Here is a 19,925-nt window from a genome sequence, read left to right on the forward strand (position 1 = left end):
GGGTTATACTGTGAGTCCTGTACCATTGTGCCTGCCAGTACAACTCCATAGCTACTGCAGAATATCTGTTATAAAATTGTGTCATTTTTAAAAAAAAAAGCCAATAATAATCTTCTGGCCTTTAATTTAGCCAAATATTTAAGAAAGAACATTATATGTAATAAATGCTTGGTCATGATATTTTTTAATTGTTGGTCTGGTCTGAGTGTTACAGACATAGAATGATTGCCTGTGAACATTACCATTGTCTGTTATGAAAGGTAATCTTCATGGGTTTTTAGAAAGCAAGTCTGTCTTTCAGAAGAAATGTGTGCCTACTTCAAGAAATCTCTTTACCTTTTAAATTACACTCCACAAGACAGAATATAACAGACTATATTTATGACAGTCATTGGCCTCATCAAGGATAGGGACGAGTCTGTATACAGAAGAGAGGTCGAACAGCTGGCCCTCTGGTGCGGTCAGAACAACCTGGAGCTGAACAAGCTTAAAACTGTGGAGATGATAGTGCACTTCAGGAGGAATCCCTCAGTGTTGGCCCCTCTCATACTACTCAACAGTACTGTGTCTGTCGTGGAAAACTTTAGGTTTCTGGAATCCACAATCTCCCAGGACCTGAAGTGGGCACCAAATATAGACACAATTGTCAAAAAGGCCCAGCAGAGGTTGTACTTCCTGCGTCAGCTCAGGATGTTCAACCTGCCTCAGGCTCTTCTTATCCAATCTTACTCTGCAGTAATCCAGTCTGTTCTTTGCTCGTCCATCATAGTCTGGTTTGGTTCAGCCACAAAACAGGACAGAAACAGACTACAACGGACATTCAGGACTGCAGAAAAAATCATTGGTGCTGATCTGCCCTCCATTCAGGTCCTATACAGATCTCGAGTCAGGAAACGGGCAGAAAACATCATTGCACATCCATCACACCCTGGTCATAATCTTTTTCAACTACTTCCGTCTGGTAGGCGCTACAGAGCACTGTACGCCAAAACTACCAGACACATGAACAGTTTCTTTCCACAGGCTATCACTTTCATGAATACTTAAGTTAATCTCACAGCATCAGAAATAATACTTGTGCAATAAACCAGTCAATAACTATCACCTATTGTACTGAACTGGTCCCCATGTGTATATAATGTAACTGCTTATCTTATTTCATTATTCTATATTCCATAGTTTGTATTTATTCTGATTTTGCACTTTGCACAATTGCACTATAGTCTTTTGCACATTTCCTACATACATGTAGATATGTATATACAAATATATATTTCTTTCTTGTATATGTAGATATGTTACTTTGTGACAGTTGTATACACACATACTGTATACATGACATGCACAGAGAGCAAGGTAAAACCAGAGTCCAATTCCTTGTATTGTATATATACTTGGCCAATAAAGCTGATTCTGATTCTGATTAAAACATTTGGGCTGCATGGTTATTCAGATTCTATCAATCAATCAATCAATCAACATTTATTTATATAGCACATATTCATACAAAAAAATGTAGCTCAAAGTGCTTTACAAAATGAATAGAGAAATAGAAGACACAATAAAAGATAAACATAAGTCAACATTAATTAACATAGAATAAGAGTAAGGTCCGATGGCCAGGGTGGACAGAAAAACAAAAAAAACTCCAAAAGCTGGAGAAAAAATAAAATCTGTAGGGGTTCCAGACCAAGAGACCGCCCAGTCCCCTCTGGGCATTCTACCTAACATAAATCATCATATTTTCATGGAAGGACCTGATGATGATGGTCACGTAGACTTCTAGATTCTAGTGTCACCTGGCCACAAGTTCAGAGTTTTACTTTTGAATCCTGGCCTGGTTGTTATCTTCAGTATGTTGAGTTTGCACATTCAGCATGTCTGTATGGGTGTTTGTCCAGATATTCCATTTTTCCTCCTTATTTCCCAAAGACATGCTGATATGGTAAATTGAATACTCTAAGCTGGGCCCATATGAATAAGTATTCTCTATAATGGGCTGCTGCTCTTTCCAGGAATCTTGCCTTGCTTGTAAAGCTGCCAGCAAAGACTCCAGTTCTCCATGACTCTTAATAATAATATTAGAACATTAGAACAATCTAGATGGGAACAGACCATTCAGCCCAACAAAGCATGCTAGTCCTATCCACTTAATTCCTCTAAAATAACATCAAGTCCAGTTTTAAAAGTCCCTAAAGTCCTGCTGTCTACCACATTATTTGGTAGCTTATTCCATGTGTCTATGGTTATCTGTGTAAAGAAAAACTTCCAAATGTTTGTGCAAAGTTTCCACCTATGTCCCCGTGTTCTTGATTGAATTCATTTTAAAATAGCGGTCTCAATCCACTGTAATAATTCCCTTCATAATTTTAAACATTTAAATCATGTCTCCTCTTAACTTCTTTTGCTTAAACTGTAAAGGCTCAGCTCTTTTAATCTTTCCTCATAATTCAACCCCTGTAGCCCTGGAATCACCCTAGTCACTCTTCTCTGGACCTTTTCTAGTGCTGCTATGTCCTTTTTGTAGCTTGGAGACCACAACTGCACACAGCACTCAAGATGAGGCCTCACCAGTGCATTATAAAGGTTGAGCATAACCTCCTTGGACTTGTACTCCACAGATCGTGCTATATAACCTAACATTCTGTTAGCCTTCTTAATGGCTTCTGAACACTGTTGGGAAGTTGATAGCTTAGAGTCCACTATGACTCCTAAATCCTTCTCATAAGGTGTACTTTCAGTTTTCAGACATCCCATTGTGCATACAAACCTAACATTTTTGGTTCCAATGTGTAATAAGATTAAGTTAGTTTGAAAATTAATGGAAAATTTAATGACAAATAATTGGATGCATTTGAAAAAGTCTTTCATTCTTTCTAGTATCAAAAACATTCTATTTCCAAGCAGACATTCAGAGTAAAATGTAAGTTACCTAAGTCTAGCTGTGTGCTCTAAGAAATGTGAAATTTGAAGATAGCTGTGAGTACCTTTTCTAGTAATCAACATTGCCAAAAGTGTCTTTGCCCAGTGGAAGTAAATTCTTCGTCTGCCTTGCTGCAAATTTTTGATAAGTGGGAAAATGAAAGAGTGAGCTGTTGTCTTTGCTGCTTGACGATGATTACTCACAATTGCCCTTTATTTTTGTACATAACAGCAATTATAAAAATTGCAGTGCTTTTAGTTAGTTTTTAAAAAAAAACATAATGTGGAGGGCAATGTTGCACCTAAAAGAGATTTCAATCACCATAAAATATAATTACAGAAAAGGGCACAATATATTCCTGAGTACCAAAAATTTTAAGGAAAATTAATTTATGGTGTGTATGGTGACTTACTTGGCTGCCTGTGAATGCCCCAACAGAATTTAATTTATATTTAAATCATTAATAAATGCAAAACTCAAATCTCCAATTGATATAAATGCATCACAGGTTATAAATAAATTAAACAATGAGGCTTACAAAAATCAATGCAGTATCTACAGGAGGCCATGAAGTGAATACTCCTCTCTGGCGTTTTAAATCTAGTAAGGCCTGACAAACAATAGGAACACTAAAATATACATTTTTAATAATGTGTCTGAAAAAAAAGAAGATCACTTAATATTGAATTATACATTTCCAACACAGCTTTCTGGGGTCTTGTAGATTGATATGCTAGGATATGATGCACTTAATGCAGCTACATTTAATTAAGTTTGAACTGATGGAAAATGTGTATTCTAAAATTGCACTTGCTGTTGCTTAAAATAGTTATATTGGTGCTTTCCTTTAAAATTAAAGGACAAAAACATGAAGGATTGCACATCTTGGAGAGCCACTACACCTTCTACAGATTAAAATGTAAAAAGGGTGCACACTCAAAGCCTTCTGCTGGAGGTATACGTGGTGTACCCATTGAAAGAGGAGTCTTCATACACTAGAAGGGATATACCTTGAGATGGACAGGTTTGGGAAATTCCCAAGGGGAGCTGGATTACCAAAGCAGGGGAAAGGAAAACCCTGTCTCTTCGGCTTTATGTGTTACCATAATAAGTCTTTCTAAGTCAAGCAGACAAGAAACATAGTTGGATGGAGCTCTAGGTGAAGATATAAAGAGGAAGGCCTAAGAGAAGGTTTATGGATGTGGTGAGAAAGGACATGCAGGTGATGGGTGTAACAGAACAAGATGCAGAGGACAGAAAGATATGGAAGAGGATGATCTGCTGTGGCAACGCCTAATGCAGCGTTTCTCAACCTTTAAGTATATCTGTGACCCAAGTTTTCATAACAGTTTTAATCATGTCCCCCAAACGTTTTTTTGAAAGGAGCCCACTAATACCAATTAGTTATTTTTAAATTAATGATATATCATAGATGCATATTTTATTATACCTACTTAACTTTTATCGACTCTATATTTATTTTTCTAGTATCAGAATGTAGTTTAAGTTCATTTGTTTTGGTTTCAATAGATGTATTTTTCATATTTTTGATTCTTGTTTTCTTTTTTTCACATCTTCGCGCCCCAGTTTGAGAACCACTGCTCTAACGGGAGCAGCCGAAAGAAGAAGAAGAAGAAGGTGTCTGACTGTTCTGTCTGACAGTCATTCTGCTTACTGGGCTTGTTCATTATAGAAATACAGTAGATGTTTCATTGAAAGAGGCTAATGCACCACCAATCCATTAGTTCCTTGTGTATTTTTTTCTCCTTCCAATAATATGTTACATTTTTACCTTGAGAAGAGGTATGATTGCAATCAATTAAAAATTACTTATTTAATGAGTGAGGGCCAAAATTCAGGAGAGTTTTAGCTGAGAGCAACAATTTCTTTAAGATACTGGTAAGCTTTGTTAACTATTTTAAAAAGTTTATATGCATAAACAATCAAGTGCCAGTTTATGGGTTTGGAGGTACTGCAGTAGCAGTAATAATAATAATAATAATAATAATAATAATAATGAAAGCATCATGCTATTGTTAATGTTTTGTTGGTTGTAGGAAATAGGAAAAATGGGTCAGGAAGTAAAGTCTCCTTCATCCTATTCATAGAAAAGCACAGCAGTGGCTCCCTCCAGTACAAAACCTGGCAGGATAGGGGTGCACATTGTACATTATTCTTTTTTACCTTTTTAGTATATGTTCCTGTTCACTACATGAAAGGATGCACGTTTACATGCAGCAAGGAAGTTAAGTTTTAAACTTTTCCACAGTCCTTCTTTGCCAGTAGAGCAACAAGCTATTGTTTTTTTTTACTTTTAAGCATCCTGTGTCAAATTACAGTATATTAATTTTCAGCTGTAAATAATTGTTAGTATATTTATATGTGAAATTTATTTTGAAAGTGCTTTAAAAGAAATATACAATGATAAAATGCAGACATTTTATATACCTAGTAGATAAGTGTAAAAAGCCATCAGTTCTTTGTATAAGTTCACCTCTGTATGTGTTTTTAATTTTTGCACATATTACCTCACTTCTTTGAATACTTTTTTTTTCCTGTTATTAAATTATTAAGCAGTTTAAGATTAGGGTTTTTTCACATAATGCCCATACGGCCGTGTTGTCCCTTAGATTTCTGCCATAGACACCTTTGCAAAATAATGAGACAAGTCAATGACAAAAGATGAGGAAACCATAACAGCACAACAGAAAACACCTGTTTGTCCTGGCCTAATCTGTCTAACAGATGTCAATGTCCCTCATTACTGGGAGGAGTATCTGATCTCCTCAACCCAGGAAAATCTTGCCCCCGAAACTCTATGCATCTTAGTCTCTGTTGGAAGCAACCTTACAAACCTCAGAATGGGCTGTATTCAGCATTTTAGAGTACACACATATCTGCAGGGTTTCTGAAGTTTACTTCACTACAAACCACCAGTAAATCTTTTTAAAAGAGAATCGTCCAAAACCTACTTATATATGAACAGCCTACCAGCACACCTTCCTGGATAGCCTTCTGGGTTCAGTTTTTCCTGATAAGTTGCTCTTTTTTGTGCATCTTCACACACCATTCTAATTATTCATTGATTCATTTCAGTACATGTTCTAACAAGTTCTAGAGATGCCCACAGATTTCACATTTTCTACTTAAGCAATGAGATGTCCTTATTTTTAAGAATACTCAGGCAATGACCGAAGAGCCTGGCCAAAAATATCAAACCATGCAGCTTTCACTCTTTTGTTTTCTGTGATTAAACACAAGAGAGAAATGGCAGAATTGTGATAGACCTTTAAATCTTTCTTTAAGGACATTTTAAATGTTGGGTTCTGAAGGGGTTCCATTTACCATTAAAGAAGTAAGTATTTTCATAGACATCTTTTAAGTGAACCTGTAATTTACCAGTAAAAAGGGCTGGTTCCTGTTTGGTGTCCAGTTTTGCTGATATATGCTTTAGGCCTAGTTGACCTGAACTGCTTTAAACAACTTTCATAATGAATGGAAGGTTAGATCTTGTCACAAGCATGTGCTTTGGAGGCAGGCCTCTGCTGATGGTAATTACCCACCAACAGGGGAAGGTGCTATGTTCTAATCTCACACATAACCCGAAAAACAGAAGACTGACAACAATTCAAGCGCTGATGTCACTTCTGTAGTCCCCCATCCTAAACCTGCCCTTTCCTGCCTGGAGCCCATATAACTGGAAATTTGGTCGTTTTAAGTCAGTTCTGTATTGGACTCTCTTCTTAAAAGACATAATATTCTTCTTGGTAAAAAGATTGTTTTGTTTTTACTGTATTTTCATTATATAGGGTCTTGGATATGCCCCAAAACTTTTTTTTTGTTTGCTTCTTTTCTTTCAATCTTTTAAGCATACTGAATTTAACAAACTAAATCTAATCAATGATAGTACAGTAATTAGCCCTATTGCCTGAATGCTGCTTTAAGGGGGTAAGGGATACATTTTCTAGTACTGACTGATACTCTTTTGAACCGGCAAAATTTACAGAATACACTTTACATACACTTCAATACTTTCTTTTTAATTTGACGCCAACATTTCATTTTAGAACTTATTTAATAGTCTGCTGCCTGAGAGAAAGGCTCAGCTAAACATTTAGGATTGCCTAGACCCATGCGAGTCCCAAGTCTGGACAAAGGAGGAGGGCTGGACATGGAGTTGGTCACCCCACTCTGTACAAAACTCATTAATACAGAATCAACAGGAGTCAGCCATACCGGTAAACATCAGTGGCAACATAAAAATTTTGGTACATCAAAAAATGTGCTCATGAAGGTTTTTGAGTCAAAGAAAGCAGAATGCCCCGAATCCTTAACACCCTGATCTTTAATGCTACCACCATTCCCAAGACTGGTACATGGAATGTCAAAACAATATTTAACTGTGGGAAGATGACACAAGTACTGAAAGAGATGAAGTCGTATAAGATGAATGTTCTTGGTGTCAGCAAGGTGGAAGGTCAGGACAGAGCAGATTCACCAGCAACGGATACACTGTACTATACTTCAACAAAGATGCACAACATACATATGGTTTGGGAATCATCCATAGCCAGACAGCAAGTAAGACTCTTGTGAGATGGAAACTGGTAAATCATCTCATAATAACAGTCAGAATGCAAACACAACATGTAAAGGTGTTACTGATTAGAGAATATGCACCCACTAAATTGGCCTGGGACCCAGATAATGAGGAATTCTATGATCAACTACAAGATATCATTAATAAAATACCCAAGCATGACATCACATTTGTCATCAGCAGCTTTAATGTGCAGATCGATGGAAACAGGAGGGGCATATTAATTACAGTTGGACCACATGGCTCCACTGTTGTAACAGCAAATAACGGGGAGAGACTGCTTGCATTCTGTCAAACTAATGACTTTGTTATGGGTAATATATTCTTTTACAAGAATACAAATACAAACAATAAACAATACAAATTTATACACAAGAAGACTTGGCACTCACTTGATGGTAACATAGACATTGAAATTTATTACATTTGAAATAGTAAACTGTGAAGATCCTCATTACCAGATGTCAGGGTTTACCAGGCACAGACGATGGTAATGTGCATGCAAGAGACTAAATGGAAGGGGAGTAAGGCCAGGTGGATCGGAGGTGGATTCAAATTGTTCTATCATGGTGTAGATAAAAGGAGAAATGGGGTAGGGGTTATTCTGAAGGAACAGTATGTCAAGAGTATTTTGGAAGTGAAAAGAGTGTCAGACAGATGATTATGAAGCTGGAAATTGGAGGTGTGATGATGAATGTTGTTAGTGCATATGCCCCGCAAGTTGGGTGTGTGATGGATGAGAAAGAAGATTTCTGGAGTGAGTTGGATGAAGTGATGAACAGTGTCCCCAAGAGACAGAAAGTGGTGATTGGAGTGGATTTCAGTGGACATGTTCATGAAGATGAGGTCGTGATGGGTAGGTATGGTGTCAAGGAGAGGAATGAAGAAGGTCAGATGATATTGGATTTTGCAAAAGGGATGGGATGGGAGTAGTGAATACATATTTTAAAAAGAGGGAAGAACATAGGGTGGCATGCAAGAGTGGAGGAAGATACACACAGGTAGATTATATCCTATGCAGAAGAGTCAATCTGAAGGAGATTAAAGACTGCAAAGTGGTAGCAGGGGAAAGTGTAATTAGACAGCATAGGATGGTGGTCTGTAGGATGACGTTGGAGATCAAGAAGAGGAGGAGAGTGAGGGCAGAGCCAAGGATAAAATGGTGGTAGTTGAAAAAGGAAGACAGCAAGGTTGAATTTAGGGAGGAGATAAGACAGGCACTGGGTGGCAATGAACAGTTACCAGATAGCTGGGCAATTACAGCATAAGTAGTAAGGGTGACAGCAAGAATGGTGCTTGGCATGACACCTGGATAGAGGAAGGAGGAAAAGGAAACCTGGTGGTAGAATGGGGAAGTACAGGAAAGTATACAGAGGAACAGGATGGCAAAGAAGAAGTGGGCTAGTCAGAGAGATGCGGAAAGTAGACAAGAGTATGAGGAGATAAGGCTCAAGATGAGGAGAGAGGTGGCGAAGGCTAAAGAAAAAATGTATGATGAGTTGTATGAGAGGTTGGACACTAAGGAGGGAGAAAAGGGCCTGTACCGATTGGCTAGATAGAGGGACCAAGCTGGGAAAGATGTGCAGCAGGTTAGGGTAATAAAGGATAAAGATGGAAATGTACTCACAAGTGAGGAGAGTGTGTTGAGCAGATGGAAAGAGTACTTTGAGAGGCTTATGAATAAAGAGAACGAGAGAGAGAAGAGGTTGGATGATGTGGAGATAGTGAATCAGGAAGTGCAACGGATTAGCAAGGAGGAAGTAAGGACAGCTATGAAGAGGATGAAGAATGGGAAGGCCATTGGTCCAAATGACATATCAGTGGAAGCATGGAGGTGTTTAGGAGAAATGGCAGTGAAGTTTATAACTAGATTGTTTAATAGAATCTTGGAAAGTGAGAGGATGCCTGAGGATTGGAGAAGTGTACTGGTACCAATTTTTAAGAATAAGGGGGATGTGCAGAGCTGTAGTAACTACAAGGGGATACAATCTATTGAGCCACAGCATGAAGTTATGGGAAAGAGTAGTGGAAGCTAGGTTAAGAAGGGAATTGATGATTAGTGAGCAGCAGTATGGTTTCATGCCAAGAAAGAGCACCACAGATGCAATGTTTGCTCTGAGGGTGTTGGAGAAGTATGGAGAAGGCCAGAAGGAGTTGCATTGTGTCTTTGTGGACCTGGAGAAAGCATATGACAGGGTGCCTAGAGAGGAGTTGTGGTATTTTATGAGGAGGTCGGGAGTGGCAGAGAAGTATGTAAGAGTTGTACAAGATATGAACGAGGGAAGTGTGACAGTAGTGAGGTCTGCGGTAGGAATGATGGATGCATTCAATGTGGAGGTGGGATTACATCAGGGATCGGCTCTGAGCCCTTTCTTATTTGCAATGCTGGTGGACAGGTTGACAGAATAGATTAGACAGGGGTCCCCTTGGACTATGATGTTTGCTGATGACATTGTGATCTGTAGCGAGAGTAGGGAGCAGGCTGAGCAGTCCCTGGAGAGGTGGAGATATGCTCTAGAGAGGAGGGGAATAAGGGTCAGTAGGAAAAAGACAGAATACATGTATGTGAATAAGAGGTAGGTCAGTGGAATCGTGAGGATGCAGGGAGTAGAGTTGGCAAAGGGGATGAGTTTAAATACTTGGGATCAACAGTTCAGAGTAACGGGAATTGTGGAAGAGAAGGGAAAAAGACAGTGCAAGCTGGGTGGAGTGGGTGGAAAAGAGTGTCAGGAGGAATTTGTGACATACGGTTATCAACAAGTGTGAAAGGGAAGATCAACAGATCTCAGATGGTGGCACTGACCGGAAAGCAAGAGACAGAGCTGGAGGTGGCAGAGTTAAAGATGTTAAGATTTGCACTGGGTGTGACGAGGCTGGACAGGATCAGAAATGAGTTCATTAGAGGGTCGGCTCAGGCTGGATGATTGCGAGACAAAGTCAGAGAGGTGAGATTGCATTGGTTTAGACATGTGCAGAGGAGAGATGCTGGGTATATTGGGAAAAGGATGTTAAAGATAGAGCTGTCAGGCAAGAGAAAAAGAGGAAGGCCTAAAAGAAGTTTTATGGATGTGGTGAGAGAGGACTTGCAGTTGATGGTTGTGACAGGACAGAAAGATATGGAACAAGATGATCCACTGTGGCAACCCTTAACGGGAGCAGCCAAAAGAAGAAGAAGATGATGGTAGCAACCACCACCTGTTGATGGGAAACATCAAGGTGCAACTGAATAGAACAACCACAAGAAATGTAAACCGACCCTATGATATAGCAAGACTGAAAGAAAAGCATATAGCCCCTGACTTCCCGTGTACCCTTCACAATTGTTTCCAAGTTCTGGATCCTGCTTTGACATCAAGGAGCACTGAGAACTATTTAAAATAGACATACAACAAGCAGCTAAGCAGGTTGTCAGATGTAGAATGGGAAAATTCAATAAACGCTGGATTTCATTGGAGACCCGGGATTTGATTGATGAACACAAAAAGCCAAAAACAAAAACTAGGAAGCGCAAACTGAGACTCCAAAAGCAGCTGCTGCAGACAAGTACAGAGAATAAGACAAAGCACTCAAGAGAAGATGCAGGAAGGACAAATTGAAATGGTATGAGCAAAAAGCAGAAAAAGCCCAAACTGCAACTGATAAAAATGGCACCAGATGTCTCTGCCGCATTGTGAAAGTTATCTGCAGAGCAAGCAAATACTCAAACATCCCGGTTAAAAGCAAAACTGGGAAAACACTAGTAAACTGAGGAAGAAAATAATTCAAGGTGGGAAGAAAATTTTGAGGAGGTCTTAAATCAACTTGAACCTGCAGTAGAATGATGAGACTACCGCAGCATTAGAAATTGATCTTCCAATATCAGCATCTGAGGTGAGAGCAGCAATAAATAGTTTGAAAAACATCAAGGTGTCTGACCTGGATGGCATACCAGCTGAACTACTCAAACATTATGTGGATCCATTTGTCATACTGTTGTCACTGCTTTTCAGTAAAATGTGGCAGGAAGGTACAAAAAGAACAGACAAAAGGAACGATAATCAGATTACCAAAAAAAGGGAACCTGAGTGATGCAATAATTGGAGAGGAATAACTCTACTATCAATACCTTGAAAAATCTTTTCTAAAATCCTATTAAACTGGCATCAAGATGTCGCAGAAAAAGCTCTCCGGGAGCAGCAGTCTGGTTTCTGTGCAGAGCAGTAATACAGAGAACAAATATTTACCTTGTAAAACATTCTATAGCAAAGTCTAGAATATCAACAGCAGCTTTGCTTTAACTTCATTTATTTCAAAACGGCATTCGACAGCCTTCACAGGCCCTCCATGTGGACAACTCTGAAATGCTACAACATCCTGGAAACATTTAGTAACACCTTCAAAGCAATCCAGCTGCTGCATCAAAACTTCCACTGCATATATGGATTTTTTTCAAAATCCAATCAAGACGTCTTTGTGCTTATGAAAGGTGGTGATGAACAAACCTGAATACTGTGGCACCAACAAGACTGTCTCACTGACCTTGACTTCATCAATGATGTCGGACTACTGACAGAGAGCAATGGAACACCGCAAGCTATGATAGACAGTCTCAGTAATTGTGTCACACCTGTCAGCCTGATAGTGAGTGGAGAGAAATCCAAGGTTATGTAAGAAGGTATAGTAACCAGTACAGGGTCAGTCATGGCACTACAAAATGTATTGGAAGAACCTGGGCAGCTGCATAGCAAGGACAATCATGTTGATGATGACATTAGTGCAAGAATGAGCAGAGCAGCTGGCATTTTCAGGCACATGAAAATCAAAATCTGGAAATCAAAGAACTTTCGCCTTAGTGTAATGATGAAGTTATACTGAATTGTACTGCCTGCAGCAACATATGCCAGTGAAACATGGAAGATGACAATGAAATTAACACATCATTTTTAGTGTTCCATCAGCGATGCTTGAGAAGAATTCTGAAAGAAACCTGGAGAGATCATACAACAATTAAGGAAATACTAAATGATCAGGACAAAAGAGGCCTAAATTTGAAACATCCAGCGCGACTAGCCATGGTCTGGAAACCATCAGTTGGGAAAAAGAGGTGTGGATGACCCAGAAAGTCATGGAGAGCTGCAATACAGGAAGACCTCAGAGCTCATGGTGTAACATGGGAAGATGCACCACAGTTGGCCACTAACAGGATCCAATGGCTGTCAATTGCTGCCCAATGCCCCATTAGGGACTTGAGGAATTACAACTTAAAACTTAAAAAAGACCTGAGTTTATTTGGCTGTTGGGACCTCTCATGCAATTTCTTATCTACTTGGGGAATGAACTCAAGAAAAAATAGTGTTCTTTCTCTGTCCTGGTAATCCAACCTCACAAAAAAAAGTGAAGTTCATAGCACAAATATAAATTCTTACATTAAGAACTGTTTCTGCAACCTTTGAACATCTTGTTATTGAGTTCAATTTTTTTTTCTTGAAGAGCTTGTAAATTTATCTTTATTGGGTAGCTTTCCAAGTCATCCATCTCTATTTAGTCTTATCGATGTTCTATCTAACTTCCAGCCTAACATATTCTGCATATATTTAGAATACCTGACTTTTCATTACCTTTCATTCTCTTACCCATGCACTTCTCTGTGTCACTGAGTCTACATTATTGCCGTCCGTCTCAAAGCACCTGGAGAAATAGAAGACATGACTGCATTCAAAGATGGACTGGAACTGTATCACCATTGTACTGGTGTATTTGTTTAGTCTGGGTTTTATCAAAGACAATGTGCAAGTGTGTATTGTCACAAACATCATGTTCAATAAAACTTGCTGAATTATCAGAACTTCAGCTTTGTGTGAAAGAAACACTACATCCTTATGAATAACATAAAACATATTTCCATATATCTACCTTGCTTCTGTTTGCTCATGCTTTTGTATTTTATGTTCTAATTTTGCACCACTGCTTTCTTTATTTGAATTACTCCTTTTTGGAGTTTAGGTGTTGCTTAGCTCTTTTTGCTCAGGAGGTCTTCAGACAAGCAAACCCAAATTCAAAGACTAAGATTTACATCTGCTTATTGTTTCTGTTCATACATGATGCTTTAAAGTAAGCACTTGCCTGCAGTCTATCGGAAAATTGTCCACAACGGCAACAGTACAATAATCCACAAATTAGGACCTGCCATTGTGAATTTCAAGTAATTGGGTTCATTGCTGAGGTATGTGTGTGTATAAAAGACACAAAAAGAGATTAATTTAACTTTGACAGCTAACTCTTTATTAGATTTAGGTTTGAGCAAAGCTTTTTTTATGATTTTGAATCTATTCATTCCTGTTCTTCAGGGCTGTCTTCTATTGAGAAGTCCTAAAGCACTGTGCCAACAACAAAGAAAAGCGGCAGTCTCTTTAATGTTATATCAATGAAACTCTGCTAACTTATAGTTTATCTAAATAAATCACTGAAATCATTCTATTGACCTCATCCGTGCAACATGTTGTGCAAACCCATCTAACAGATAAATTTTTAACAAAAATGATTTTATCCATTTTAAAAAATGTTTAAGTGAACACTAAACTATACCGTTACTCTTTTCTCTCAAAGGCATGCAGACAAAGCTAAGCTTGCAATTCCAGACAAGCCCAGTATAAGCCAGTGTGAGTGCATTGCATGATGAGGATTGAGTGAAGTTGTTTTATTTTTTATCTTTTGCCCAATAGCTGCTGGCCTCACCTCTGTCTTCTAGAAGCGCTGCGAGCATGAGTACCCAGCTAACTGATAAATGGACTGTGCCATGTTAATTTTACAGAGAACATACTCTTTCATAAACCTTTTCATACTTCTAACAAGAATGTTGCATTGTTTGGTGGTTTGCTTGTAAATCTTATGACCTATTTTTTCAATGTTTTACTTGTTATCAACATATTACAGTTCTGAAATATAATAACAGCCTTATGATTATTGTAATGAAGAAAGCCTTTAGCGTTAAATTATTTATGGTGTAAACATTTTGAAGTTATTAGACATGTCTATCTTAAATTACGTCATGCTATATCATTCAAAATAGAGTGCAATAAATAAATCGCACAGATAAACCCTTAAAAAATTCCATACCACGAAAAGGTTTGGCAACATATGAATGCTCTCCCATCTAAACACCAAACTCTGTAATGTTGCACACTTCTTTCAAAGCAGCATTTTCTTGAATCACCAACACATGCTTTGAAAACAGGTTGCAGGATGCTTTTCTTTAATACAAGGTTGCCCTTGACAAGGCTAAATCCAGTTCCAATTAATAGTCTTTTTCTGTCACCATGACTCAGATTGTGTTCACTCATTTCTCTCCCCTATATTCATGTGCTGTACCAAGACCAGCAGAGATCTCTGTATAATTGTAATGCTGTCTCACATAAAATTAGCAACAGTAACAGTATTGCATCTTCTTTCAGGAAGCAAACCATTCTCCATTGCAATATTTGGAAAGGAAAAACATGTAGTCTTTTAGTCAAATCAAAAAACTGAACTAATGAAGATTAAAAATTCAGTGTATACTCCAAACAGAATTATACCATTAAAGCATGATCTTCCTTCTTCTGTTATAAAGAATGTGATTTACGCAGAACAAACAAGTAGTGCTCAAGTGGTTAGCAACAACTATATTCATCTTCCACATTATGAAAAAGTATTCCATTTAATTTTGTGAATCAGCTTTTTCCAGCAAACAATATGTCATAGCAATGTTCGGTACAATAGAATACAATATAATACAATTTATTTTTTGTATAGCCCAAAATCACACAAGAACACGTCAAAAACAAATCTTGGACAGAATACCAGGCCGGAGCAAGAAACACACACTCCCATCAGATTTATGTTGCCAATCAGCCTAACAGCATGCATGTAGGTTATGGGAAAAAAATAAAGGTCCCAAAGGAATGTGATGTGAAGACAGGCTAAACAAACAGCACTCCAACTGAATTTAAACAGGCCGCAACACTATAAGGTGGCAAAGCTATCTACTGCTCCAAGATGTCATTAAAATAACATAACATTCTTACAATTTTCTTTAAATATAAAAATTTAGTAATGCACATTAGTAATAAGGAATGCCAAGTTCATAAGAATGTGAAGTGCTCAAAACTGAACCGAAACAGGTGTAACTACCATATTGGATGGACAGGCATCCCGGCTAAGAGGGAGGAAGAATCCTTACCCAGATGGGAAGCTCCAGGTGAATGAACGGGTGTGCTGACCAAAAGAAAAAAAGTTCCCTTACCTGGAAGGGAAGCCTCAGGCGAATGGACAGGCATCCTGACCGGTTATACTTATCGTACCTTTCCTGGCTGGAATAAAAGGGAAGGACAGGAACGGATGATCTCTGGAGGCTTTTTAAGCCCCCAGGACATTAGATGGCAGCAACCCTGAATATTGGTACCTATTCAGACACCAGCAGGGAATGCCAGGAACTGTAGTCCGGTAATGCAGCCCTACTGGGGTCCCAGGGTGGCGCAAGAGGGCACTGTAGGAGAAAAACTCCCTACTGTTTGGGACTTCGTATGACCTGAAAGTGCTTCCAACCGGTAAAGACCTGGCACTGGAAGTACTCCCGCGTCCTCAGTAAAAGGGATCACACTGCCTTGTCCGGGCGAGTTGGAGCTGGGAGAAAGGAAGGCAACACTCGATTGGAGGAGAGCAGTGCGGTAGTCAGAGAGAGAGAAAGAGTTTTTGTATTGTGGAAAAGGTATTTGTGCAATAAAATACTCTTTGTTTGAACCCGGGACTGTCTTGTGTGGTCATTTTTGGGGTTTAGGGTTCAATGGAACCCACTAGCCTTTGCACAGGTAAAACCCTGGACTGGTAAACATCTCCACTCTGTGCTGCACTGTGTGCCATTCCTTGTCCTAGGCTATACCAGGAGCAACTCCTTGACTTATACCACCATTTTCTCACTGGTAACCTTTTGCCCATCTAGTAACTGGCTTCTTGAGCTATAGGTAACTATGTAAAAAGCACATTAAACCTCTCAGATATTAAATATCAGATTTATTAATATAATTAAAATCTGTATCATTTATTTAAGTGGAGTGATTATCCTTTAATTAGCAAAAAGTATGGGTGAAAAGCACATGCAGATGCCCATGATGAAGGTTAAAACCTATTCCTTCTACCGAATCTCAGCATACTTTATACCTAAACATGCAAGAAAAGGATACACCTTAGTCAGGGCACCATTTCAATCAGCAATGAAACATATTCAGTGCTTTTCAATGTTCAATTAGAAAAAACAAGGATATATTCTGCTACTCAGAACACGTAAGTGTAAAATCTCTTTCTCACACACACACAAACAGACAGTCTTAGCTGATGGTGACTTTATTCCTTTAGGGGACTATCCATCTTCCTTGCCACTATATTCTGTGACAATGAGTTACTTTTTAATTAGTATTATTGCAAACCTGTGAGAATATCATAAAAGGAAAAACATAATACAATAAAATCACCCCAGAACAAGCTGATTTGAATTGTGGCCTGATGCGTACAGAATGTTCAGGCATTGGCTGTTTCTGTTTCCATGGCAACTGCTAGTAGGTGTTATCTGCCCAGGATGGATTCAGTGTTAAGGCTGAATAAGCATAAAGCATAGCGATGATCTGTGGCACAATAACCTACTTATGTTTGACACTTTCTTGGAGGTCATTACTGGATTTTAAAGTTACTTTTGATTATGTAAAAAGCATTTTTCAGACTACATATTCCTTGCACCTCTTTGGAAAATCCTGACATGCTCCGCTAATACATTTGTGCTCATACTAAACTGCATATTGCTCTTATTGAATTTAAAAACTATAGATTCTAAAGGACAAAAATTTCTAAAACACAATAGTTAATAGACATAAAAAGAATATGTAATATTTAGTTAGACATTTTGAGATACAGTAACTCAGGTATCTACATATTTTAAAACATTTGCCAATATACCCTTTGGAACGTTCAAATTTTTTAATGTATACTTTAAATGGATGCTCAATATTGATTTAATGGTATACTGATTAAATATTACATAGAGAGTAGCTTCATTATTAGACAATAACGACAATAATGAACCTCTAATGCTATTAATTTCACTTTCCTGTTAAGGTATATACAGTATTTAATTACAATCAATCCAATTATAGCAGTTCTAACATAATGAAAGTCATCTATATAAATTATATGAAACTGAAAATGATTATGTTGTTATTTTTTTTTTATAATTTCCTGGCAAACATGTAACAGTCAAATGTACATAGTACATAGTACATAGTACATAGTGCATAGAACAAGATTCAATAAATTCCTGATCTTTTTCTTGATACATTGACACTGATAATCATATATTAAACTAATATAACCTATAGTATGTTCACATTTGATAGATAGATAGATAGATAGATAGATAGATAGATAGATAGATAGATAGATAGATAGAATTTTTATTACAACTGCAGCAGAATACAGTATACTGTAATGCTTATGTTTAAAATGCAGCAATTTAAATAGGTCATCTGTCTTCCTAACAGTTTACAGTATTACAAGCACATTTTATTTTAATAAGATTTCTGAGTATTTTCTTACCAACATGAGTAATTACACTCTGCAATCGCTGGTTAAGCTCTTGGAGTGACATTTCTTCTTCTAAGAGGCACAAGAGCATCTCAGAGGGAAACTCAGCATTCAAGCACTGTGATTGCTCCAATGGAGACTCCCTATGTGCACAAAGCAGCAGCCACTCCCAACTGCAATATAATCCAAAATGATTAGCTCCCTTGATTATAAGAAAGCTGAAATATTGTTGATGCTGATGTACCAGGCATCAAACAGCTGTGGTTAATTGTCCGTTAGTTTTCTGGTTTTCTTCTTTTGTTTGAGATTTGTAGATGAGCTCATTGTAAAATCTGAGGCTGCTTTTTCCTAGCTTTACATCAGCATGAGGTTGCTTGTCATCTGGGCTGAGTCAGGAGCAGTAAGGCAAATCAGAATGCAGCTACCTGCCTCGAGGGAGACATTAGGTGGTAATGGGGTTTTAGATAAAAACCTGGAACTGCAGACTATCAACACTGGAACTGGCATTTGGTAGAATAAAAAGATATCTTAGCCTGCACATTGATAACATTTCTCTATCTGATATTTGTTATTTGATGATGGTATTCCTAAAATCTATACACCTCTGTTTAACTTTAACTATTGAGTTATTTTTATTGCTATTGTCTTTTATATTTTATTTTTAAGGGGTGATTAATAAGCTTATACTGAAATCATATATTTAAAAAGAAAATGTATGTTTTTAAAACCATGGGTTTTGTTTAATCCTGTACTCGCTATATATACAAGTTCTTGTATTAGAAATTTGTCTTTTATCACATACCCCAAATTACTCTGCAGAGACACAGTTTTTTTTTTTTTTTCAGAGCGTCTATTTGCACAGTGCACCTGGAGCAATTGCAGGTTTAAGGGCCTTGCTCAAGGATCCAGCAGAGTGGCATTCCTTCTGTCACTGCTAGGATTTGAACCAGCAACCTTTGAGTTACCAGCCCAGGTCCTTAAGCCTGATAGCAGTGATATATTGCAGTCTATTTTATGAATGAATTAAAATTACGTAATTGTAGGAGCTGAAAAATATAAGCTTAAATAATATTAAAGGTGCAGTAACAATACAATTAAAATTAAAAATGTGTATTTCTACATATTGTGCACACATATTGAGGCTGTCTGCGGTGGGCTGGCCCCTGCCTGGGGTTTGTTTCCTGCCTTGCACCTTGTGTTGGCTGGGATTGGCTCCAGCAGACCCCCATGACCCTGTAGTTAGGATACAGTGGGTTGGATAATGGATGGATATTGAGGCTGTATGTGTGCTGTACATGTATCTCAATATACTAAATGTAAAGGACTATGAACTTTCGATACAAAAACCTTTAACAGCAGCTGCTCCTTCAATGGCTTAACCCTCAGGGCTCACTTCCAAAATTACAGAATCGGAGCAGCCTCTGTGGGTATGATTTGAGCTGGGATCCCAGCTGGCACTATGTAAACAGAGCACACACGCATGAATAGAGTAACAAACAGAAACTGCAAGCTGTCATGGCCCATGTGTCCACATTAAGCTAAGTGCAAGTCTTTTTTTGTGTGGACAACAATGACTAGATCAATCAATATACATAGAGGTCCCCAAGGACAACTTTATATGCACTTCTTGTGCCATACTTTCAGCCATTTCATATTATGTACATACATTGAGCAAATAAAACTTATTTTAATGAGTAAATCAAAATTTTAATTTAAAATCACAGATGGTTTTCTAAATAAAATATGAATTTAAATATGTTTTAAATGACAATACTAATGAAAAGTGTTTAAATATTCATTTAGAGAAGGCACTCTCCC

The 19,925-nt window shown here is 38.0% G+C and overlaps 1 protein-coding gene across 8 annotated transcripts in view; it reads right to left on the reverse strand.

Moving 5' to 3' along the window:
* mcf2l2 (MCF.2 cell line derived transforming sequence-like 2) overlaps nucleotides 1-18,527 on the reverse strand; it is a 423,828-nt gene extending 405,301 nt beyond the window's left edge. For 2 of the 8 annotated variants that reach the window (XR_005634352.1, XM_039759038.1), the window contains exon 1: nucleotides 18,120-18,524. Coding sequence is in view for 7 of the 8 variants with exons in the window: in XM_039759038.1 (XP_039614972.1) it covers nucleotides 18,120-18,198 (79 nt within the window). In the remaining variant the exon portion in view is untranslated. Of the gene's footprint in view, nucleotides 1-18,119 lie in introns of all 8 variants that reach the window. The other 6 variants (XM_039759102.1, XM_039759079.1, XM_039759061.1 and 3 more) reach the window with 4 other exon arrangements.
* Nucleotides 18,528-19,925: the final 1,398 nt, after the last annotated feature.

The sequence above is a fragment of the Polypterus senegalus genome, chromosome 1, assembly GCF_016835505.1.
Source record: "Polypterus senegalus isolate Bchr_013 chromosome 1, ASM1683550v1, whole genome shotgun sequence".
NCBI lineage: Eukaryota > Metazoa > Chordata > Cladistia > Polypteriformes > Polypteridae > Polypterus > Polypterus senegalus.